The 26,400-nt window shown below is 46.8% G+C and overlaps 1 protein-coding gene across 1 annotated transcript in view; it reads left to right on the top strand.

Annotated features, from left to right (window-relative positions):
- Positions 1-26,400, top strand: part of SRRM4 (serine/arginine repetitive matrix 4) — a 120,876-nt gene that overhangs the window by 66,875 nt on the left and 27,601 nt on the right. Inside the window, exons 2-6 of the mRNA XM_075568069.1 lie at positions 11,593-11,721; positions 17,286-17,372; positions 18,420-18,491; positions 19,391-19,417; positions 20,264-20,314. Of these exons, the coding sequence (XP_075424184.1) occupies positions 11,593-11,721; positions 17,286-17,372; positions 18,420-18,491; positions 19,391-19,417; positions 20,264-20,314 (366 nt within the window). The remainder of the gene's footprint in view (positions 1-11,592; positions 11,722-17,285; positions 17,373-18,419; positions 18,492-19,390; positions 19,418-20,263; positions 20,315-26,400) is intronic.

Raw genomic sequence — 26,400 nt, 5'->3', positions numbered from 1 at the left:
ATCTAGAAATCGGTCACAGTATATATATGCATAATGCAACCTCCTGCTACCATACACACCATCTAGAACTCGGTCACAGTGTATATATGCATAATGCAACCTCCTGCTATCATACACACCATCTAGAAATCGGTCACAGTATATATATGCATAATGCAACCTCCTGCTACCATACACACCATCTAGAACTCGGTCACAGTGTATATATGCATAATGCAACCTCCTTCTACCATACACACCATCTAGAAATCGGTCACAGTATATATATGCATAATGCAACCTCCTGCTATCATACACACCATCTAGAACTCGGTCACAGTATATATATGCATACAGTAAGTGTATGTAAAATACACTAAATACCAGCACGGTATGAAGTAAAAAAGGGGATTTTCCCGATGTTTCGGTCCTCAGAGGGGAAACTTTACTATAAGCTTCTATGTAGAACCCTCGTGTTGGTTTGATAAAGGGTATTAAGCCTGCAATGCATCTATAGGAGGAGGATTTCTAAAGTTAAATAGTTACATAGTAGATGAGGTTGAAAAAGACATAGGTCCATCAAGTTCAACCTATGCTAAATTTAGACAACAGATACTTTATCCTATATCTATACTTACTTATTGATCCAGAGGAAGGCAAACAAAAAAAACCATTAAGGGGAAAAATTAATTCCTTCCTGACTCCAAGAATTGGCAATCGGATTAATCCCTGGATCAACATCCTTCCCATGTATACTTATTTGGTATATCCCTGTATACCTTTCCCATCTAAAAAGATGGCCAACCTTTTTTTGAACAAATCTATTGTATCTGCCATCACAGTCTCCATGGGTAATGAATTCCACATCTTAACTGCCCTTACTGTAAAGAACCCTTTCCTTTGTTGCTGGTGAAATTTCCTTTCCTCCAAACTTAAGGGATGGCCCAGCGTCCTTTGTACTGCCCGGGGGATGAATAGTTCTTTTGAAAGCTCCTTCTATCGTCCCCAAATATATTTGTATAGAGTTATCATATCCCCTCTTAGACACCTCTTTTCTAATGTAAATAAATCTAATTTAGCTAGCCTCTCCTCATAAGTTAGATTGTCCATCCCCTTTATTAATTTGGTGGCTCTTCTCTGCACTCTCTCTAGTTCCATAATGTCTTTTCTTAGGATTGGTGCCCAAAATTGTACTCCATATTCAAGGTGTGGTCTTACTAATGCTTTGTAAAGGGGCATAATTATGTTTACTTCCCTTCCATCCATTGCCCGTTTGATGCAAGATAAGATCTTGTTTGCCTTTGCAGCTACTGCATGACATTGGGCACTATTGCTAAGCCTGCAGTCTACAAGCACTCCTAAATCCTTCTCATCAAGGATTCCCTGAATATATCTCCATTTAATTTGTAAGTCGCCTTTTTATTCTTGCATCCCAAATGCATAACCTTACATTTATCTGTATTAAACCTCATCTGCCATTTACCTGTCCACGTTTCCAGTCTCTCCAAGTCCTTCTGAAGAGAAATTACATCCTGCTCTGATTCTATTACCTTACACAATTTAGTATCATCAGCAAAGATGGAAACTTTGCTCTTGTTCCCAACTTCAAGGTCATTAATAAACAAGTTAAAAAGCAGGGGTCCCAGTACCTATCCCTGAGGTACTCCACTCACGACTTTAGCCCAACCTGAAAAAGTTCCATTTATGACAACCCTCTGTTGTCTGTCCTTTAACCAGTTTTCAATCCAGGTGCATATATTATTACTGAGTCCAACTTTCTTTATTTTTTGTGAAACCGTATCAAAAGCCTTTGCAAAATCTAAGTAGACCACATCAACTGCATTACCCAATTCCTACTTACCTCCTCAAAGAAACAAATAAGGTTAGTTTGGCAAGATCTATCCTTCATAAATCCATGCTGACTATTACTAATAATTTTGTTTTCCACTAGGTATTCCTGAATATTATCCCGTATTTTAAAGTGGGTCATATATGTTTAGGGTCCTTTATGAGTATGGTTTTTTTTTTTTACTCATTAAGGGATCTAAAGGACTGTTAAATCATATCAGTAAAGAAAAATATCTACGTACATACATAAATGCACATGCACTCGTGCACACGCACACGCATACACCTATCTATTTATATACACAGATACATACTTACCTTATATTGCAGATACAGCAGGTTTTATTCTTCTCTCTGGCGTGATATGTTAGGATATAACGATAGCTAGATAGATAGATTACATAGATTATATAGATAGATTGATATATATTGCTACAATACTGCCATGGAACTGTATGGAAACACTGAGATATTCTGTGCTACTTGGAGAAACATCACCAAACGCTCCATCGCTCGGATTATCTATAGTCAGCTTTTTTCCTCTTGGTTCTAGATAGTTATTGAAGTTCAGAATTAAACATATCACTAGTGTGAATATTGTGCTTGTTTTCTCTCTGACCTCCTCTCGCCTATAAACCCTAAAGTGACAGCAGTGCAGGAAATGGTATATACAGCACCATCCGTGTGCGATACACTTACAGTGGTAATTACACCGCTCACCACTAGAGGTCAGGGAACATTTATTTTACCAATATTCTGGTGTCTTTCTGTAGAGAACAATTCTCATTGTCAGAGCCGGGACCGCCGACAGATTTCCTGGGGCCCAGGACTGGAGCCTCGCCCATCCTCCCCCCCCCCTTGTGTGTCGGCGGCCCTGCGAGCCCTCCCCTTTCACACCTGTATTTCAATTCCTCCTCTCGCTCTTCTCCCCTCTCCCTCAATCACTCTCCCCCTCCTTATCTTCCACCCTTCTCTCTTTTCTCTCCCCTCCTCCACTAACACGCAATTACCCTCTCTCACTCAATCCCCCCTTTCCTTACACTCATTTCCCCCTCCTCCCTTGCCACACACAATTCCCCCCAATACCCATACCCATTCCCCCCAATACCTATACCCCCCAATACCCATACCCATTCCCCCCAATACCCATACCCCCCAATACCCATACCCATTCCCCCTCCCACACTGCCCAAGCACCCCAATACACACACAATACCCCCTCCAAATACAAAACTAAAAACTACACCCAAATACAGACACCACTACACCCCTCAGATAGACACACTATACACCCCCAGATGCAAACTCCCCCCAGATACAACCCCCCCCCCACCTGATACAATTACCCCCCCCGATACAAATCACACCAACCCATCCTGAATACAATTCCCCCACACACAAATCCAATTACCCCCACAAATACAATTACCCCCCACAAATACTTACCACCACCCCCCCACAAATACACCTACCCTCCCCCCCACAAACACATTTACTAACTCCCCAACAAATAGTCTTACCACCCTCGACAAATACACTTACCTCTGGTTGCCTCCGCTGCTTGGCCCCCGGCGCTCCCCAGCTGCGGCCTTGCCCACCGCCTGGCCTCTCTCTCCCACCGGAGGCTGAGCCTGACTTCCGGTTGCACCCAGGTTGGAGAGAGAGAGGCCAGGCGTGCGAAGATGAGGCAGCAGCTGAGGAGAGCGGGGACATGGCAGCTGGGCCTGGACTCTGGTTGCCACCGGCTGTCCTCAGCTGCCTCCTCTTCCCAACTGGTGCACCCAGAAGTCAGGTTAAGCGCCGGTGGGAGAGAGAGGCCTGGCGTAGGACGAGCCCAACTTCCAGCGGATTAATGCAGCGGGGGGTCCCTGTAATCCTATTCAAACTAAATGAGACTGCAGGGACCCCCACGGTGTTACTCCGATGGGCCGTTAGTCTGGCAGCAGAATCTCACAGAAATGTTGAGGCATTTACGGTGAGATGCCGTAGCTTTTACCCAGGCAAGTGATCGGATCCTGGGGGCTGCATCTGTATCCATTGTGCTGCAAAGTCATCTCCGCGGGGAATGGAGCAGAACTCAATCAGCACAGAAAAGGTTCCCCCAGCAAATTATATAAGGGCCTACACTGTATATCAAGCCCATTTTTGCTTGAAATTCCCACTCTGCCCCTACTCAATATTAGTGAGAACCTGTCCCACATTTTCCGCACCATGTTTAGGATCACCGGCGACGCATACACGGCGTCACGCGGCGCAGACAATGTTCATTTGGAATTCACCTAAAAGCGCCAGTTTTTAAAGATCTTATGTCGCGATTGCCATACACTGAGACTATAAATAAGGCTCGTGGCAGCAACACAGTCTCAAATTCCTCTTTCTCTCTCTCCTTTCACTCCGCACACCCCCAGGACAGAAGCAAACCCCCAGGCACATGGCTCCGTTATAGCCGCAGTTCTGCGAGGCGAATGTAAGCGACTCACTGGCTGTCGGGCGGTTTTTCTGTAGAAAGCCGCTTAATTTCGGCCCTGGGAGGATTGGCTCGTCCAGCCGCAAGTAATGGCATTTCAGATAGATTTGCACATCTCTCCTCGATATGCTGAGAACGGCTTTCCACTGCTAGAGGGCAGCTCAGCCCCTTACACAGGAATGGTGCTATAGTCTTCAGCCCTGGGAAAGTGGCTGCACAGCAGATAGAATAGGAGGCCAAGAGAATATCACCACTTAGTGTACATATTTTCGGCTTCTTTGCACCTCATTTGCTCAGTGTGCATCAGCTTTTAGTTTGGGGTGCGTCAATATAACATGTGCAAAAAGGGGTTCAGTGCTGAAGGGCGAACCTTACCAGTGCCGCCGACAGAGGGGGACAGCCGGTACAAATGGGGGGGCTCGCAATACCACCAACATAGGGGGGGGGGCAGACGTTACTCTAGTCCTGGGCCCCGGGACTCTCTCTGCAGCCCTGGACCTGGCAATGTGTTGTCTTAAAGCAGCTGTCGTCTTTTTGTGGTCAGGAGAAGCTATTTCAGAGGTAATCTTCCGTCCATCAGCGGCTTTGGCAGGAATGAAATTATAGCCCTTCTCTGAGTAATCGGTGCCTTGCTGCCCGCGTCTCGGGGACTCAGCACTTATCGGGCTCTTACAAAGCACAAACCAGTTACGTGCTGAAGTGGATTGGGTCCCACTGTGTATCCACAAGAGTCATTACAGCATCATAACGCTGCAAGTGAGAGGCCGCGGAGAGAAGGCGAGAGGTCAGAGCCAGCAAGAACAGCAGCGCAGGAGGCTTAAACGGAGATTAAATACTACCCGCTCTCTATGTATATATATATTTATCCCTCTCTTATGATTTCTCCTTGTCCGCTGCCAGCCTGGTGACTATCACTGTAAACTGGGTATTCATGTGTCCATATTAGACTTTGTGTATCAGTGGCATTATTTGTGTATCAGTGTCTGTGTGTATACTGTGTGTGCATCACTGTGACTTTCTGTGCATCGATGTGTTAATCAGCTTGTACTGTGGGTTAAAGAGCATTTACGGCTGATATCTGGGGGCAGCGGGTATAATAACATGCAGGAGGAAGTATTACAATGTGTGTTTAATAGGAAATACTTATCCTGACCCCCCCACCCCCCCCCCCCCCCCCCATGGTGTAGCTTTACTGTTACGCTTACGTTTTGTTCCTTAATACACTGTAGGGGTAACCAGTCAGCAGACAATATGCTGTGCACAGTGGTGTAAGTATTGCCCGGGCACATCGCAATGGCCCCAGCTCGGGTGGCGGCGGACCCGATGGAAGTCATGATGAACCCCCCAAGCGGTTACAGACGCCCCGCTCTCTTCCCCACAGCAGTGAAACCGATTGCTGGGGAGAGAGCGGGGCGTCTGTAACAGAGCAGCCCTCCTCCATGACGTCGCAGTGTCGTCATGGAGACACAATGTCACATGGTGACGCGTTGCAATGGCAATGCTCTGACATGTGACACAGCAACATCATGGCGTCGCCTGCGGGGCCCCTTAAGGCGTAGTTACGTCACTGGCTGTGAAGCCATCTTCCCCATGGTGGAGAATAGTTGAGCTCCATTAAATTGTGTGTGACTATAATCCTCGCATATTTAGTAGAGGCGTCTCTATCACAGCCATTATGGAGCAAACAGCATCATTTCTATTTTTTATGTACACGCATCAATGATGCTAATTCAATATGCTGAGAAGAGTCTCCTCTGTACCGGAGAAGGGTTCATCCCCCACAGAGCTTCTTTTTATAAAGGAAAGGTATACAGGGATATACCAAATAAGTATAAATGGGAAGGTATACAGGGATATACCGAATAAGTATACATGGGAAGGTATTCCGGGATATACCGAATAAGTATACATGGGAAGGTATACAGGGATATACCGAATAAGTATACATGGGAAGGTATTCCGGGATATACCGAATAAGTATACATGGGAAGGTATACAGAGATATACCAAATAAGTATACATGGAAATGTATACAGGGATATACCGAATAAGTATACATGGGAAGGATGCTAATCCAGGGATTAATCCGATTGCCAATTCTTGGAGTCAGGAAGGAATTTATTTTTCCCCGTATGAGATATCATTGGATGATATGACTCTGGGGGTTTTTGTTTGCCTTCCTCTGGATCAATAAGTAAGTATAGATATAGGATAAAGTATCTGTCATCTAAATTTAGCACAGGTTGAACTTGACTGACGCACGTCTTTCTTCAACCTCATCTACTATGAAAAAAAAACTTAATGTGACTTAAACTCCGTTGCATGGAGAAGACGACTCATAGCATACTGAACGGGGCGCATGTCACAGAACTGTACACAAACAGATTAGGCAGGGTACCTGCCCTGCTCCTTTCAGCGCACTTGCCAAATGCTTTGCAGCTGCTATTCCGCGTCTCTGCGATACAAAGCTTCTTCAGATAATCAGACCCACTCCTGAATCAGTGTAATCAGACAGCAAACCTCTCCCTGATTTGCCATTATAATTCTCCGTAACAAACTGCGGGAATCCACATGATTAATAATTACAGCTTCATGGCGGGGGCTGCTTCTTCTTTCTTTTTTTTTTCCATCTACACTTTTAAATTGTCTTGTCTCTGGGATTTATTCTAAGCAAATGCAATCAAAACATGTTGCTTTTCCTCCCTCTGGCTAAATTTAGCCCTTGGAAAAGTTGTAGGATCAAATCAAGAAAGGGATTAACCCCTTCGGTGCTGGAAGGGGCCGAAACACTGCCCTGCTAAACTATAGAAGGATAAAGCATTGCGCAGGTGGGATTTAAAAATGGCTGGCCACATACAGTAGCATGCCGAAAAATATATCAATTTAATTGCTTCCTTGGAAAGATCCAGTCCCCTTGAAGTGAAAATCTGATTTATTTGTGTTTTGTGATTTTTCCCTTTTTTTAAAATTCTTGCATATTTTATATTTACGATCTGTTATTTGTAACTGTTTAACTATAGATGTATACAGATGTGGCGGGCTTCGCTATTCTCTCTTCTGGGGGGTGTCTTCTGCATCAACTAGAATACTATTGAATCTTCTGCATACCGGTATTCTGAGGCATTCCTGGGAATGCCGAGTTATCTGGGGGGGGGGGGGGGGGGGGAGGGGGCGGGGGTGTTTAGATCAAGTCTAGTACATCTATACTTATATATATATATATATATATATATATATATATATATATATATATGTATATATATATGTATATATATATAATATACATGTAGAGGTATCAGTACCGTGTTAGCCGAGCTTCAATAATCAAAAAATAAATAGATGATACCGTTCTGTGGCTAACGAAATGCTTTTATTTGTGCGAGCTTTCGAGATACACTGATCTCTTCTTCCGGCGATGTTACATTATATTATATATATATATATATATATATACACAAAGTAAATGGCTGGCACTCACTATGGCTGCACCAAGTCCAGTGACTAACGGTCATTTCCTGCATTTCTACTTATTAGGCACAGTGTGAGCAACTGAGCCATCAGATTCAAGACATGATGGGTGACCTACATCCCTGTAATCTTTAATCTCTCTCTCTCTCTCTGTCACTTTCTCCCTCTCTATCTCTCTCTGTCACTCTCTCCCCCTCTCCCTGTCTCTCTCTCCCTCTACCCCTCTCCCTCTATATCCCCCTCTCTCTCTATCCCCCCTCTCTCTCTCTCCTCTCTCTCTTCTCTCTCTCCCTCTCTCCCCCTCTCCCCCCCTCTCTCCCCCTCTCCCTGTCTCTCTCTCCCTCTACCCCTCTCCCTCTATATCCCCCTCTCTCTCTATCCCCACCCTCTCTCTCTCTCTCTTCTCTCTCTATCTCCTCTCTCTTTCTCCCTCTCCCCCTCTACCTGTCTCTCTCTCCCTCTATATCCCCCTCTCTCTCTATCCCCCCTCTCTCTCTATCCCCCCTCTCTCTCCCTTCTCTCTTTCTCTCCTCTCTCTCTTCTCTCTCTCCCCCCTCTCCCCCTCTCCCTGTCTCTCTCTCCCTCTACCCCTCTCCCTCTATATCCCCCTCTCTCTATATCCCCCCCCCTCTCTCTCTCTTCTCTCTCTATCTCCTCTCTCTCTTCTCTCTCTCCCTCTCTCCCCCCTCTCTCCCCCCTCTCCTTGTCTCTCTCTCTCTTCCTCTACGCCTCTCTCCCTCTCCCTCTATATCCCCCTCTCTCTGTATCCCCCCTCTATCTCTATCCCTCCTCTCTCTCTTCTCTCTCTCCCTCTCTCCACCTCTCCTCCTCTCTCTCTCGCACACCCTCACATGGGCTGTTTTAAAAATAACCGATGACAATAAAAATGGTAAATAACCGAATAGTTGCAGAGAAAAGGTCTGAGACAGATAACAACGACGGTGACATGCTCAGTGTTACTGTATGTTTCTTTAATGGTCAAATCCCTCGTACACATGCCGATCTGGTTGTATAATCACTGCTTTCCTGGGAAATCATGCAGAAAATCATGAGATTAAATAATTTAAAAGTCAACCACAGCTGAAATTTGCACTTTGCTAGTGGGCAAAGGCAGGAAGGGAGCAGAGACTCATGGCCTGTATGTATTATGTTTGGAAGTAGAAGGAAGTCCAGAAATTTGGCCTCTTGGTTAGAGCTAAGCTATAGCTGGATTTTTATCCATTATAACAATAGAGTTACTTTAAGGATGTCTATTAGAGCTCCAAAGAGAACAAGAGTGTGGACATTGCTGGACTACACTGACTGTTGATCACCCAAGATTATAATTGACCAACCACTTTTCAATTCAATTCGGCCATACCAAAATATACAGTAGGAACAACCATAGCATTAGCAAACACGTATGAATAGATTGAGTTTACATAGTTACAGGGTGCAGCGGGTACTCTGGCTGCCAGTAACTGCCACCGATAATGACGACCCGGCCAGTATCGATTGCACTTACCAAGGGTTTTACGTAGAGAGGCCACGCGTGTCATGCAGGAGAGCGTGATGCCATGAGATAAGGATATGCGGTGAAACCATCTTCTCCTTGTCAGGGAAGCTATAAACTTCTGACCTAAATGAGTCTTAAAGTTTCCGCAGTAAGGAGAAAAAAAATCTTAATAGTATATTTCATAGAAGTCAGGGAAAAATAAGATAATATAGTAGAGGAGGCAGAGAAAGTCAAGGTACGAGAAGAAAGAGCAGAGAGACTCAACAGGCAGGACCCCGTGGGAGAAGATAGAGGGGGTCAAGGGAGAGAGGGGGAGAAGGAGAAAGGGGAGGTGAAGGGTGAGAAAAGGTTGTAAGAAAGAGATAGAGGGGGAAGAGAGAGAGAAGTTGGCAAGAGAGGTAGAGAGAGGGGATGACGGAGAGGGTGTAAGAGAATTGGAAGGGGTTCTATAAATTGGGGGGGGGGGGTGCAGTTGGTGGAACTTGCCCTGGCATAAATACTAGTTCCGCTTCTGAACAACGTTTGTTTGGTTTTCCTCTGGTCTTTTGGCCGCAGAGTGAAATTGAAGCAGACACTGTTATTCAATGTGTTGACGTAAAGGAAAGCAACATCAGAGTGTCAGACGCAAAGCTGTCTGTTAATAAAGAGAGAGATCTGTTCTGTGGCAGCTGCTACTATTCCCGGCACTGCTCAGTGCATCGTAGCAATGCCGGTTTCTGTGTTACAGCCGCACGCGTTTCTGTGTTACAGCCGCACGCGTATCTGTGTTACAGCCGCACGCGTCTGTGTTACAGCCGCACGCGTTTCTGTGTTACAGCCGCACGCGTTTCTGTGTTACAGCCGCACGCGTTTCTGTGTTACAGCCGCACGCGTTTCTGTGTTACAGCCGCACGCGTTTCTGTGTTACAGCCGCACGCGTTTCTGTGTTACAGCCGCACGCGTTTCTGTGTTACAGCCGCACGCGCTTCTGTGTTACAGCCGCACGCGTTTCTGTGTTACAGCCGCACGCGTTTCTGTGTTTCAGCCGCACGCGTTTCTGTGTTACAGTCGCACGCGTCTGTGTTACAGCCGCACGCGTTTCTGCGTTACAGCCGCACGCGTTTCTGCGTTACAGCCGCACGCGTTTCTGCGTTACAGCCGCACGCGTTTCTGCGTTACAGCCGCACGCGTCTGTGTTACAGCCGCACGCGTTTCTGTGTTACAGCCGCACGCGTTTCTGTGTTACAGCCGCACGCGTTTCTGTGTTACAGCCGCACGCGTTTCTGTGTTACAGCCGCACGCGTTTCTGTGTTACAGTCGCACGCGTCTGTGTTACAGCCGCACGCATGGCGCCATAAACAGGAGGAGGGTTATTTCCAGCTGATCTTAGACCGATGTGCGAAGATCATACTTATATTTTTAAGTTGCGTCAAAATGTTAGTTCTAAAAAGTAGCACAAAATAATACATTTCGCTAATTAAACATTTTGGTTGATACAAAGCCACTTAGTTATGCGCTACCAATATAAACAGACTTTTTAGGGTTAATGCCAAGTTGAACTTGGTGGATAATTTCGACGCATTGTCCCTTTTTGGGGGTGCGCACAGAATGTGTGCTTTAGGACATACATTTATTGTACACCTTGCACAGTCCATGTGTGCGCCCCAAAAATAATAAAATAGTTTCTAACGCTAATGGCGGAGATTCAGAAATGTCAGGTTATTACGTAAGCGCAATTTAAATTGAGATTTCCCTGCAGAAATGCTATGCCATAGAAAGCCATTTGTGATGCTTAGGCTCCGTAACCCTTTGAAAAATGTGGTATATTCATGTTTTTTTCTTAATCAATACAATGGATTGTAATAGCTTCTAGAAGACATTGCAGATCTGAAATTAGCCAAACAATGAGATTGTGCAGGGATTTACTTCGCTGTGTGTGACCACTTAGTGTCAATGTCCTTGTGAAGGATCCTCATAAAGTAGATACTGTACTTGTATTGTTCACCAACATATTTATACATGTCCTAAAATAACGAAAAAGCATCCTCTCGCTGTGCAATATTCCGCACAGACGCGCTGGCATGGATCGAAAACCTATAGTTTGAGAGAGAAAATCACCTGAAGTGGCTTGCACTAAACATTTCTGGGCCACCAGCAGTCCACGAATGTGTCTTATAGCATAGCACTCCTTAGTGAACATGGACCAACATCTCTAAACTTGAATATTCTCTTCCAATTTGCATTGTATATGTGCTTCACAACTCTGCTTTTCACCTTTCAAGATAAAACATGAAACCCCAAATCAGATGAAGAGACAACCACTCACGTAATTAACCCTTTCTCCTTCTTTTTATAGTAATGAAAACATTAGCTGCTTGACTTATCCAGAGACCGAGAAGAGGTGCGAGAAGCAGAATGGGAGTTTGGCAAACGTACATGCAGCAGAGCGGTGTGGGAGGGAGATTACCCCGCAGCAGCGACACAGGTAGGGAATACGGGGCTTTTCTTGTACACATTATATACCGGTTTGAATCCATGCATTCTCCACGCTGAAGGGGTCATTCATTAAACGGCTTTATTGCTGATCCGGGCACCGCAAGGAAACGCCCAAATATTACCGTGCGAACGGCAGCGACTGGTTTCAGCTCTCACGCTTTTACCTGCTCACTGGTTTTAACACAGGGTTATAATCCTAAATTGGAGGCCAAATTGTGAGGTTATGTGGATACTAAGCCCCTCCTTCTTTGTGACATTGCTGGACTTAAATAAAGTCTTATTAATAAAGGCTCAGGATACAAGCGTTTGTCTGACACTGTACGTCAGCTCCGTGCAGCCTGGTAGGATGGAGAAACCTACAATATGGAGCAAAGGTTTCCATGTGAACACACTACTGCTGCTGTTTGGGCCTTTATTACCACAAGTCAATGTTATACCCCCACCTACCCCTGTGCCACCACTCTCCCGTTCGGATTAGATTGCAAGCTTCCCAGATCAGTGACCTCATCACCTATTGTTTCATTATGTTTTAAATTGTATGTATTTGATGTTTTGTTCTTGTCCCTACCGCCATATAGTACTACGCAGCGGAATATGTGGGCACCATATCAATAAAAGATAATAGTAACAATTGCTAGGGCACAAACAGATACAAAAAATAAGCTTGGCCATCCGTTTCAGAGGGCGTCACTGAGGCCGTGTCGGGGGGTATCGGTGATTTGTGGGGCGCTGCACCAGTAAACAGATTGTGCTTTCCTGCAGTCAGGCAGCACACTGCCGCTACATGAGTAATCTCTCTGCTGAGTAGGGGGAATGGAAATGATGAATTCCCCCAGGATGAGGCCTGCGTTTGAGGGAAGCAGCCAGCAGACAGAACACTTGCTGATTTTCCCTATGTACAGTGCAGCTTTCAGCTCTTCTGATGTTTGGCAGCCGCTAGTAAATATTCTTCTGAGACAACCAGCTGTGTCCTTATTTTCCCGACAATCCAGTTCAAGTAATAAACACCCTACAGAACAGACAAAGAATGCACAGGTCCACTCCTGCTACTCTGAATTTAGCTTTATATATTTTAATGAAGGCGGTCACCCCATGTCTCATGAGTATCAATAAAAAAAATATATATAAAGAATAGCGGGTTTTTATAATGCAATAGTCTTGGCCATCAAACTACTTCCATTTCAGCTCCCTTGGCACAAATCAGACTTTTGAAAATAGCTTTTCTATCCGAGCACTGACAAACACCTTGTTCCGGGCACTGACAGACATCTTGTTCCGGGCACTGACAGACATCTTGTTCCGGGCACTGACAGACATCTTGTTCCGGGCACTGACAGACCTCTTGTTCCGGGCACTGACAGACCTCTTGTTCCGGGCACTGACAGACATCTAGTTCCGGGCACTGACAGACATCTTGTTCCAGGCACTGACAGACATCTTGTTCCGGGCACTGACAGACATCTTGTTCCGGGCACTGACAGACATCTTGTTCCGGGCACTGACAGACATCGTGTTCCGGGCACTGACAGACATCTTGTTCCGGGCACTGACAGACATCTTGTTCCGGGCACTGACAGACATCTTGTTCCGGGCACTGACAGACATCGTGTTCCGGGCACTGACAGACATCTTGTTCCGGGCACCGACAGACATCTTGTTCCGGGCACTGACAGACATCTTGTTCCGAGCACTGACAGACATCTTGTTCCGGGCACTGACAGACATCTTGTTCCGGGCACTGACAGACATCGTGTTCCGGGCATTGACAGACATCTTGTTCCGAGCACTGACAGACATCTTGTTCCGAGCACTGACAGACATCTTGTTCCGAGCACTGACAGACATCTTGTTCCGGGCACTGACAGACATCGTGTTCCGGGCATTGACAGACATCGTGTTCCAGGCACTGACAGACATCTTGTTCCGAGCACTGACAGACATCTTGTTCCGGGCACCGACAGACATCTTGTTCCGGGCACTGACAGACATCGTGTTCCGGACATTGACAGACATCTTGTTCCGAGCACTGACAGACATCTTGTTCCGAGCACTGACAGACATCTTGTTCCGAGCACTGACAGACATCTTGTTCCGGGCACTGACAGACATCGTGTTCCGGGCACTGACAGACATCTTGTTCCGGGCACTGACAGACATCGTGTTCCGAGCACTGACAGACATCTTGTTCCGAGCACTGACAGACATCTTGTTCCGGGCATTGACAGACATCTTGTTCCGAGCACTGACAGACACCTTGTTCCGGGCACTGACAGACATCTTGTTCCGGGCACTGACAGACATCGTGTTCTGGGCACTGACATTCATCTTGTTCCGGGCACTGACAGACATCTTGTTCCGGGCACTGACAGACATCTTGTTCCGGGCACTGACAGACATCTTGTTCCGGGCACTGACAGACATCTTGTTCCGGGCACCGACAGACATCTTGTTCCGGGCACTGACAGACATCGTGTTCCGGGCATTGACAGACATCTTGTTCCGAGCACTGACAGACATCTTGTTCCGGGCACTGACAGGCATCGTGTTCCGGGCACTGACAGACATCGTGTTCCGGGCACTGACAGACATCTTGTTCCGGGCACTGACAGACATCGTGTTCCGGGCACTGACAGACATCTTGTTCCGAGCACTGACAGACACCTTGTTCCGAGCACTGACAGACATCTTGTTCCGGGCACTGACAGACATCGTGTTCCGGGCACTGACAGACATCTTGTTCCGGGCACTGACAGACATCTTGTTCCGGGCACTGACAGACATCTTGTTCCGAGCACTGACAGACATCGTTTTCCGGGCACTGACAGACATCTTGTTCCGGGCACTGACAGACATCTTGTTCCGGGCACTGACAGACATCGTGTTCCGGGCACTGACAGACATCTTGTTCCGGGCACTGACAGACATCTTGTTCCGGGCACTGACAGACATCTTGTTCCGAGCACTGACAGACATCGTTTTCCGGGCACTGACAGACATCTTGTTCAATCCCAGATGTCCAACAACCTGTAAAAGTAGAAGGGATTGCACCTGGGACAACTGAACCTCGTATGTTCACAAGACTATGAAGGAAGCCGGTTTGGGGGCTTGTGGATACATGACGACACATTGACGGGTATTTTACCTTTGCTGTACTTTATACAGTTGGAGGGGTTTTGTCACCAGTTTACCGATCAGAACCTAATTTTGTGTCTGGTTTTCATTGTCCTGACAAGGTCCAGATGGGTGGAAACGCCAAGTGTAACTAAAGGAAAGGTTGTATACAGAATTGGGTTGCCCAGGCACCTCTACATTTTTTGTTATACAGATTTAGCAATCTCTATTGCTCTATCACTGCCATTAAATCCTATGGAAACTCTGTATAGTCTGCGTTATAACTGGATATGAAAGGGGCACGCAAACGTACCAGCATGTGCCCCCCGGCTCTTCTCCCATACAGTTTGCGCCCCGCCCCCCTCCCCCTCTCCCCACCGCCCCCCCCCCCACCCCCTGCACAATAAATACAGATCCTTAGGGAAATGTTTCTCCGAGGGCAACAGCAGAAAAAATCAGCACAAAAAAGCACTATAAATTCTAATATACGTGACAATTAATAATGAAGTGACATAGATACGTGAGAATAAATGAATGTGGGGAAAGGATATCCCGAATTTGCCTGCTGCAGCTCATGTGAGGGGGTTTCCAACTCCTCTGACATAAATAGAACAAGTGACGGAGCGAATGTTTGTCAAAGCAATATTTCTGATGTTTGAGACAAAATGCTAGTGTGACAAATCCTTTTAAACTGTGTTGTGATGTGATTTGACAGTGGTCTGCCCACGTAGCAGGGGGTACATACTGATTCTATAGTGTTACAATGTATCTATGTACATACTGATTCTATAGTGTTACAATGTATCTATGTACATACTGATTCTATAGTGTTACAATGTATCTATGTCATTATACTGTGAGAGACGCTATTTGTACCATTGGCCTGTCTCCAGTCTGTGTTTATGTAACTGGGTCTTCATACTAGCGGAAGGTTTAGTTCAGGGGTCTCAAACTCAGTCCTCAAGGGACACCACCAGGCCAGCTTTTATGGATATCCCTGATCAGCACATGAGGTGCAGTCAAAGACTGAGCCACCTGTGCTGAAGCAGGGATACTCATAAAACTTGGCCTGTTGATGGCCCTTGAGGACGGAGTTTGAGACCCCTGGTTTAGTTCAACTCCTCCTAGCTGCAATATTACAATCTAACCACACGAACAGACTGCTTCCTGTAAATGTTTATACACTCAGAGTCAAGGTTAAAATCTCCTATTGTAATAAAATCTTCAATCCATCTCTCTCCTTAATATTACCAAATACTCTTATCGTAAAGGATAAAATAGCTAAAACATACACACAGAAATAAAAGCGTATATTGAAGGCTTCTCAATTTCTAAAAAAGTGAAACCAGGACAGGTTAGTATAACTGAAGATAAAGTAATCTGCGATATTTCATTAAAGAACAAATAGTTTGAGGGATTTTAAAGTACCTGGAACTGCTATCTGTGCTGATTAGCCTGAGCTACCTGTCCAGAGCTGTGCAAACCAGAAATGCCCCATATAACCCAGCAGGTATCTGACTACATCGGTTAATAACAAGCACTCTGGAGGACTTGGTTTGTGCGATTTATGAAATAGTCTATTAACGTATTAATATTGACTATTTCTTAAATGACACAAATCAAGTCCTCTGAGTGGCTTTTATTGACTGACATAGTCCGATGTGTGCGGTTTCTGCGGTGTTTATTGCTCTGCGGTGCGTTCGAGGCGGATGATGAAACAGTTGCCGTGTGACCTCGTGTGCACAATCGTCCAGATAAAGCAGGACTTTACCTTTACATATATTGGGAATGAATGAAAGTCACAGCCAGCCTCAGACCTAACTTCTGCAGTGTTATCTGCTCGTCTAAATACGCGTAAAGACAGGCGGAGCGCCTCCAAACATCAGACTGCCTGTTACACTGAAAGCTGTAATAATAATAGTGTGTCACACTTAGTAATATAACGTTTCACATCAGCTGCAGCATTTCACAGCCTGCAGCACAAAGTTAGAAGGCGGCCATTTCGTTAGGCACACAATTAAGATTTTGACAGATTTATAACAGGAGCCCCAAACGATCGCCAGTTTAGGTAAGAATGTAGCATTATACATCACCACCCGCTTTATATATAAGAATAAGAGAATGTAGGATTGCTGCTTTAAAGACATGGCACTGAGATTTAGGTTTTGATCTTGAATACAGAAATCTGTTAGGTTGCAATGTCAGTCCAGTCACACAAAATAAACTTTACATAAACTCATGCTAAGCAACTGATCAAAATGACTCTCCTAACAGCAATACAACAACCACAACACTATTGTTGGAGCTAAGCTTGATAAAGAAGACGTTTTATGTTCCATGATGGGACTCTTCTGTCCCAAAGTTAATATAGTATATTGGTCCATCGTGCTATGTAAACTAGAACATATTTGCATGTCCCATTCCTGTGTGATGTTTTCCCAGCCTCTCAGGAGCAGAGGATCACAGCGTCTCCCCACGTCCTAAGGGGAAGAAGAAGAAGAAAAAATCCGAGCGCAAGAAAAGAAAAAGGTGAGTGAATGAGGCGAGATGGGATGGGAGTCTAAGCTTTGAACTTGCCGGCTTGAATCTTGACTGTACAGGCTACAGACATGGTATTTCCTAACTTAACAGAATCTGTGATGTATTGCACCAGTGTACGCAGGTTCCCGCTCTTGCCCTGGTCCAATATTCATATGCGGTTCCCCATAGTAGAGTACTTAAAGGACTATGCCTGGTTCAACTCGTCCCTTAGCACCCTCTTTTGCACATCCTTGAGAGAAGGAGCGTACATCTCATACTACTGCTGCTCTCTCACACATCTGCTTACAGAGCTGCACTGTGCTATTTCACTTCTTGGAATTGGATTGAATTGGAAACATGGAATGAAGAAGTTTACTTTGGTGGAAACTAAAACTTCCCAAGCAAGAGGACGATGGATAAGAGCATAATGACTAGGGGGAAAAGAGAGAAAGATATGTGTGCAGATCTGCCATCGCCTCCTATGAGGGTATCAGACCTTTAAAAGCTTTCAATACTTTGTTACACATAAGGAATGAGACTATTCTGGGTATTCCCACTCTGTGCAGATACTGTACATTGAATTTAAAGTCCCCTTCTTAAATACAGGAGCTAAAAGCAGTATTATAGTAAACTTTGCTTAACCATTTCAAATCTTCATGTTCCCTGTCACACATCCTTAGTGTTATTCCAACAGATGTGTCTTAGAAACAGAAGCTTCTGTCTAAACTGAGAGAGTTTAGTCGAAATAGACTTGTGTTTGTCCTGGGATGTTCCTCTGTTAATCCCGGTGAGAAGCACATGGACACGCTGCAAGGAAATCCATTCAACATGGAAGGGTTTACATCAGGAGTCGCCAACTCCAGGCCTCAAGGGTCATCAGCAGGTCATATCCCTGCTTCAGCACAGGTGGCTCAGTGGCTCAGTCTTTGATTGCACTCCGCGCTGAAGCACGGATATCCAAAAACCTGACCTGTTGGTGGCCCTTGAGGACTGGAGTTGCCCACCCCAGATTTATATGCAGTAAATGCGGTAACATCGCCGGTCCTTTCTTCCCAGGTCTCCATCCTACAGCCAGTCCCCAGCGAGAAAGAAGAAGAAGAAAAGCTCAAAGAAGCGGAAGAGAAACAGGTAAGATGTATAACATATATAACATGTATGTAACATGTATAACGCATGTAACATGTATGTAACATGTATGTAACATGTATGTAACATTACCAACCTTCATTCTATTTCTTTTCCTAGCTATTTTTTTACTTTAAAAGTCCCAAAACCTGCAGCCCACATGGCAACTCCTGCTGTTTATTCCCACTTCAGCAGGCAGCACAGAGCTGTTTCCAATGCAGAGGGTCTTATTAAAAAAAATATTATTATAATTAAACTGCTCAGAAAAGGTACCTTGCCATGTACTAATGTCACTAAGTGAGAGGGGATTTTACAGGAACATTCCCTCTGGGACCAAAGTGCACCAAAGACAGTGATGTATTTAATGGGTTACATCTGCGGGGCTAATACCTTTTTTTTACCAAGCTCCTTTTTTAAAGTAAGTTTGTAAACATGAGGGGTTATTCATTCTACTTTGTTAGTGCCGATCAGGACATTATCGCACGGAAACTCCCAGTGACTTCAATTAAAATGCCCATGCGCTAGTGTCCCATCGGCATTATTCCACTTCAATAGATAATTCCCATGTGGAGATACGAGGGGTTTATTTATAATATTAAGGGGGGTGGTCCCGCAGGGCTTGGCCACTGCAAATATAGTATGCGATGGGGTCATTAATACAAAGATGACTTTCTTCTTGCGGGTGGGTCAAGGCTGACCCGGCCGGCCATATTGTGCTCCCAGACAAGTATTCTAGTGCGGGGGATTTCAAATCTTTTACACACTCCCAAGGGGTGCGGGGTATCCTGGGGAGGAGGGTATTGGGGTGGAGTTCTACGTCCTTCTGCCCCGCTGTCTTATTTGTCTGTGTATTCACTTGTGAAAGTAAAAGGCAATTAGTGAGATGTTTCTCATTTCTTCAGGTCTTGCTCCAAGAAAAGAAGACACAGGTAATTGGAAGAATCCATTTATTCCACGTGGTTCTTCATTGTCTTGTGTCTAATGCTCCTTATAAAAAAAACGCCATTCTCCATAGACACAAAAGTGTAAGATTTGGGGTAATGGAGTAAAAATTACATTTTATAGAACAGTTCCAACTTCAAAGCGTTAGACTCCGGTAGAGGCGTACGGTACGTCCAGCAGAGTGACCGGCATCCCATCGTAGTCCTGGCAGGGACAGGGTTATATAAATAAGGGAGAATGAGCAGGACACATGCGGTCTGTAGCATATTCGGTAATGTGAAATCAGCTGTTACTGTAGCCTATATGATTTTCGAATTGACTATTACAATATGATAAATAATATTATTCAGAATATAGAAACACAGCATAAGCAGCGTTGTGCAGATATTTCCTTTATAGACACGAACCCCTGGGTTGTAGAGGTTAAAAACTAACTTGGGTGTCTGTCTGGGGAACATGGGTTTAAAGTCACTGGTTCAATGTCACAAGGGATTTTGGACCCAGTCTTCTCACTTCACATGCCGTGATGCTGCCACTAAATCAGTGGCTTCTCCAGGGACCACCAATGGTTATGGAATCCTGTAGAGGTGGCCGCATAAGCATTTCAAATTCTCGCTCTCTCCTGCAGTCTGTGCATTGCCTATCACCATGAAAGTCAGGCTTTTAAATACACGTCCTCCCGTTTGGAAATACTGTATATGTTATACAGTTATATAAATATATTGATGCCCTGTTGCCTAAAAGTATTCTTGTCCCCTGCAATCATGTACAATTATTTGCTACTTTGTATTCTGGCCTTTCATTTAATGTATTTGGTATGCTCCTTTTTGTAGTTCATCAAGCCCAAAAAGTAAAAGAAAACACGATAGGAAGCACAGAAAACAGTAAGTATTTGCTTTTCCTCCTTGTAACATACATTTTGTGCTCCATGGGGCTCAGTTATCAAAGTCTCCCAGATGCAGAACTGGTACAAACAAATTGTGCCAGATGTATCCAAGGAGAATAATCCATTTTAATGGTAATATGTCGTTTCCTGTTGTTTTTAACACTAGTTTTGCAGCCGGAAAACTCTTATACATCGGACCTTCTGTAAATTATTGCAAAAGGGGATCATACTCATTTTCTGTTCTTTCCTGATATCACAATTAAAAAAAGAATAATATCACATATTTGGCAAGTTTGTTCTGCTTGTTAGAGCCTCAGTTCCCCATAGATATTGAAATTGTCCATTTCAGCTGTCAGTCCCCTGGTTCCCGGGACACAAACCAGTAAATGGGCCCTCCAAGGAAAACAAAATGGTGGTGCAAATCTCCCACAACACCTGGGCCAACGGGAAGCCACATCATCATCCATTGTGGCTTCCTGTGGGGCGACGTGAGCAGGCGCTCTAGCATTCCCAGTATGTAGCGCAGAAATCAGGGGGTCTTCGGAGCTGAAATTAACATGATTCAGCTTCAGAGACCCCGAGATTCCCAACCATGGGAAGAAGAGGGAGGTTAGGAGGAACTGCGGCCTTGGGATAGGAGGTGAGATACCATCACTTCAAATGACTTGTTCTGCTGCTATAACGTTTTCATGTTCTCACTGGAAGATAAAAGTGGGACTGGGCTCATTTGCATGGCATTACCCAGAATCCCTGGCTGCAGTGGAAGCATTGCATGCGAGGAGATAATGGGGAAAGGCAGGGGGATGCAGACCTGTGTGCGACGTGTGAGTGTGATCACAACGTGGGGTTTCTATTTGCGGGAAGATTCATTCATTTCTGACTGCTGTGTATTTTTGTATAATACGTAACTAAAGAACCCGCTTTTGAACTAAGAAATAGAAAGTGTGTCATGTTAATAATTTGCAGCTTTATGTAACTTGTCACAAAGTATTTAGACGGTAGAAAAGTTTAATAAGTGCTGCAGGCTTTATTTTAGGTTTTGTATTTCAGAAGTGAGTAATTTTATAAAAACAAAAGCAAAAAAACAACCTGCTGTGAAACAAGAAGTAATATTACCATCACAATTCCCCCACGGAGTAATAATACTATACAATACTCTCCTTCTCTTGCTGCTGCCACTTACATTCTTTCATGCAAAGCATATTGGGATGACAAGAACTGCAGGGAACTTCTTTATATCTTCCGGAGAGCAGACGTGATTATTATTAATTATAGATAATAATAACATTAGGAGTCATTGACTTACACAGTGGAAGCCCTGCTCTCAGTACCAGGACTTCTACCATGAAAACACACAGGGGTCTGTCAGGTTTATGTATCAATGGGAAAATTCCATCGCAAATCTGGGGCAGAGACGCAGAATGTGATACATCTCATTATAACCTGTGCACCATGTAACTCCCCCCCCCCCAACTCCTCCTACTGACTCTCCCCAAGGTGCATGCTGGGGCAGAGACACAGAATGTGATACATCTCATTATAATCTGTGCACCATGTAACTCCCCCCAACTCCTCATACTGACTCTCCCCAAGGTGCAAGCTGGGACAGAGACGCAGAATATGATGCATCTCATTATAATCTGTGCCACATGTAACTCCCCCCAACTCCTCATACTGACTCTCTCCAAGGTGCATGCTGGGACAGAGACGCAGAATGTGATACATCTCATTATAATCTGTGCACCATGTAACTCCTCCCCAACTCCTCCTACTGACTCTCCCCAAGGTGCAAACTGGGACAGAGACGCAGAATGTGATACATCTCATTATAATCTGTGCACCATGTAACTCCCCCCAACTCCTCCTACTGACTCTCCCCACGGTGCAATCTGGGGCAGAGACGCAGAATGTGATATACATCTCATTATAATCTGTGCACCATGTAACTCCCCCCAACTCCTCCTACTGACTCTCCCCAAGTGCAAGCTGGGACAGAGACGCAGAATGTGATACATCTCATTATAATCTGTGCCCCATGTAACTCCCCCCAACTCCTCCTACTGACTCTCCCCACGGTGCAATCTGGGGCAGAGACGCAGAATGTGATACATCTCATTATAATCTGTGCCCCATGTAACTCCCCCAACTCCTCCTACTGACTCTCCCCAAGGTGCAAGCTGGGACAGAGACGCAGAATGTGATACATCTCATTATAATCTGTGCCCCATGTAACTCCCCCAACTCCTCCTACTGACTCTCCCCAAGGTGCATGCTGGGGCAGAGACGCAGAATGTGATACATCTCATTATAATCTGTGCCCCATGTAACTCCCCCAACTCCTCCTACTGACTCTCCCCAAGGTGCAAACTGGGGCAGAGACGCAGAATGTGATACATCTCATTATAATCTGTGCACCATGTAACTCCCCCAACTCCTCCTACTGACTCTCCCCAAGGTGCAAGCTGGGGCAGAGACGCAGAATGTGATACATCTCATTATAATCTGTGCATCATGTAACTCCCCCCAACTCCTCCTACTGACTCTCCCCAAGGTGCAAGCTGGGGCAGAGACGCAGAATGTGATACATCTCATTATAATCTGTGCATCATGTAACTCCTCCAACTCCTCCTACTGACATTTAATTAACGTCTCCCTGCCTGTGGTGCTCCCGGTTCTCTCCCGGCACCCCTCTCGTTCTGTCTCACTACCTCTGTACTCGCCCAGTCCTCTCCCTTCACATTTCTAACCACACTGGCGCCCGTCTCTCCTGCTCATACCCCTGCTTGTTTGTGCAGATGTCTCTGCGTATCCCCACTGACCCACTGACCCACTGACGCTAGGGCACATGTCTCTGCGTATCCCCACTGACCCACTGACGCTAGGGCGGATGTCTCTGCATATCCCCACTGAACCACTGACCCACTGACGCTAGGGCAGATGTCTCTGCGTATCCCCACTGACGCTAGGACAGATGTCTCTGCGTATCCCCACTGACCCACTGACGCTAGGACAGATGTCTCTGTGTATCCCCACTGACCCACTGACGCTAGGACAGATGTCTCTGCGTATCCCCATTGACCCACTGACGCTAGGGCAGATGTCTCTGCGTATCCCCACTGACCCACTGACGCTAGGGCAGATGTCTCTGCGTATCCCCACTGACCCACTGACGCTAGGGCACATGTCTCTGCGTATCCCCACTGACCCACTGACCCTAGGACAGATGTCTCTGCGTATCCCCACTGACCCACTGACGCTAGGGCAGATGTCTCTGCGTATCCCCACTGACCCACTGACGCTAGGGCAGATGTCTCTGCGTATCCCCACTGACCCACTGACGCTAGGGCAGATGTCTCTGCGTATCCCCACTGACCCACTGACGCTAGGACAGATGTCTCTGCGTATCCCCACTGACCCACTGACCCTAGGACAGATGTCTCTGCGTATCCCCACTGACGCTAGGACAGATGTCTCTGCGTATCCCCACTAACCCACTGACGCTAGGGCAGATGTCTCTGCGTATCCCCACTGACGCTAGGGCAGATGTCTCTGCGTATCCCCACTGACCCACTGACGCTAGGGCAGATGTCTCTGCGTATCCCCACTGACGCTAGGACAGATGTCTCTGCGTATCCCCACTGACCCACTGACCCTAGGACAGATGTCTCTGCGTATCCCCACTGACGCTAGGACAGATGTCTCTGCGTATCCCCACTAACCCACTGACGCTAGGGCAGATGTCTCTGCGTATCCCCACTGACCCACTGACGCTAGGGCACATGTCTCTGCGTATACCCACTGATGCTAGGGCAGATGTCTCTATGTATCCCCACTGACGCTAGGGCACATGTCTCTGCGTATCCCCACTGACGCTAGGGCGGATGTCTCTGCGTATCCCCACTAACCCACTGACGCTAGGGCAGATGTCTCTGCGTATCCCCACTGACGCTAGGGCACATGTCTCTGCGTATCCCCACTAACCCACTGACGCTAGGGCAGATGTCTCTGCGTATCCCCACTGACGCTAGGGCAGATGTCTCTGCGTATCCCCACTGACCCACTGACGCTAGGGCAGATGTCTCTGCGTATCCCCACTGACCCACTGACGCTAGGGCACATGTCTCTGCGTATCCCCACTGACCCACTGACGCTAGGGCGGATGTCTCTGCATATCCCCACTGACCCACTGACGCTAGGGCACATGTCTCTGCGTATCCCCACTGACCCACTGATGCTAGGGCAGATGTCTCTGCGTATCCCCACTGGCGCTAGGGCAGATGTCTCTGCGTATCCCCACTGGCCCACTGACGCTAGGACAGATGTCTCTGCGTATCCCCACTGACCCACTGACGCTAGGGCAGATGTCTCTGCATATCCCCACTGACCCACTGACGCTAGGACAGATGTCTCTGCGTATCCCCACTGACCCACTGACACTAGGGCAGATGTCTCTGCGTATCCCCACTGACCCACTGACGCTAGGGCAGATGTCTCTGCGTATCCCCACTGACCCACTGACACTAGGGCAGATGTCTCTGCGTATCCCCACTAACCCACTGACGCTAGGGCACATGTCTCTGCGTATCCCCACTGACCCACTGACACTAGTTCAGATGTCTCTGCGTATCCCCACTGACGCTAGGGCGGATGTCTCTGCGTATCCCCACTGACCCACTGACGCTAGGGCAGATGTCTCTATGTATCCCCACTGACGCTAGGGCACATGTCTCTGCGTATCCCCACTGACGCTAGGGCGGATGTCTCTGCGTATCCCCACTGACCCACTGACGCTAGGGCACATGTCTCTGCGTATCCCCACTGACCCACTGACGCTAGGGCAGATGTCTCTGCGTATCCCCACTGACGCTAGGGCACATGTCTCTGCGTATCCCCACTGACCCACTGACGCTAGGGCAGTTGCCTCTGCGTATCCCCACTGACGCTAGGGCAGATGTCTCTGCGTATCCCCACTCACCCACTGACGCTAGGGCAGATGTCTCTGTGTATCCCCACTAACCCACTGACGCTAGGGCAGATGTCTCTGCGTATCCCCACTGACCCACTGACGCTAGGGCAGATGTCTCTGTGTATCCCCACTGACCCACTGACGCTAGGGCAGATGTCTCTGCGTATCCCCACTGACCCACTGACGCTAGGGCAGATGTCTCTATGTATCCCCACTGATGCTAGGGCAGATGTCTCTGCGTATCCCCACTGACGCTAGGGCGGATGTCTCTGCGTATCCCCACTGACCCACTGACGCTAGGGCACATGTCTCTGCGTATCCCCACTGACCCACTGACGCTAGGGCAGATGTCTCTGCGTATCCCCACTGACCCTAGGACAGATGTCTCTGCGTATCCCCACTGGCCCACTGACGCTAGGACAGATGTCTCTGCGTATCTCCACTGACCCACTGACGCTAGGGCAGATGTCTCTGCGTATCCCCACTGACGCTAGGGCAGATGTCTCTGCGTATCTCCACTGACCCACTGACGCTAGGGCAGATGTCTCTGCGTATCCCCACTAACCCACTGACGCTAGGACAGATGTCTCTGCGTATCCCCACTGACCCACTGACGCTAGGACAGATGTCTCTGCGTATCCCCACTGACCCACTGACCCTAGGACAGATGTCTCTGCGTATCCCCACTGACGCTAGGACAGATGTCTCTGCGTATCCCCACTGACCCACTGATGCTAGGGCAGATGTCTCTGCATATCCCCACTGACCCACTGACGCTAGGGCAGATGTCTCTGCGTATCCCCACTGACCCACTGACACTAGGGCAGATGTCTCTGCGTATCCCCACTAACCCACTGACGCTAGGGCAGATGTCTCTGCGTATCCCCACTGACCCACTGACACTAGGGCAGATGTCTCTGCGTATCCCCACTAACCCACTGACGCTAGGGCAGATGTCTCTGCATATCCCCACTGACCCACTGACGCTAGGGCACATGTCTCTGCGTATCCCCACTGACCCACTGACGCTAGGGCAGATGTCTCTGCGTATCCCCACTAACCCACTGACACTAGGACAGATGTCTCTGCGTATCCCCACTGACGCTAGGGCACATGTC

This window comes from Ascaphus truei, chromosome 13 (genome assembly GCF_040206685.1).
Source record: "Ascaphus truei isolate aAscTru1 chromosome 13, aAscTru1.hap1, whole genome shotgun sequence".
In the NCBI taxonomy this organism is placed as follows: Eukaryota; Metazoa; Chordata; class Amphibia; order Anura; family Ascaphidae; genus Ascaphus; species Ascaphus truei.
Note: the sequence above shows the minus strand (reverse complement) of the source record. Positions and strands in the feature narration are given on the sequence as shown.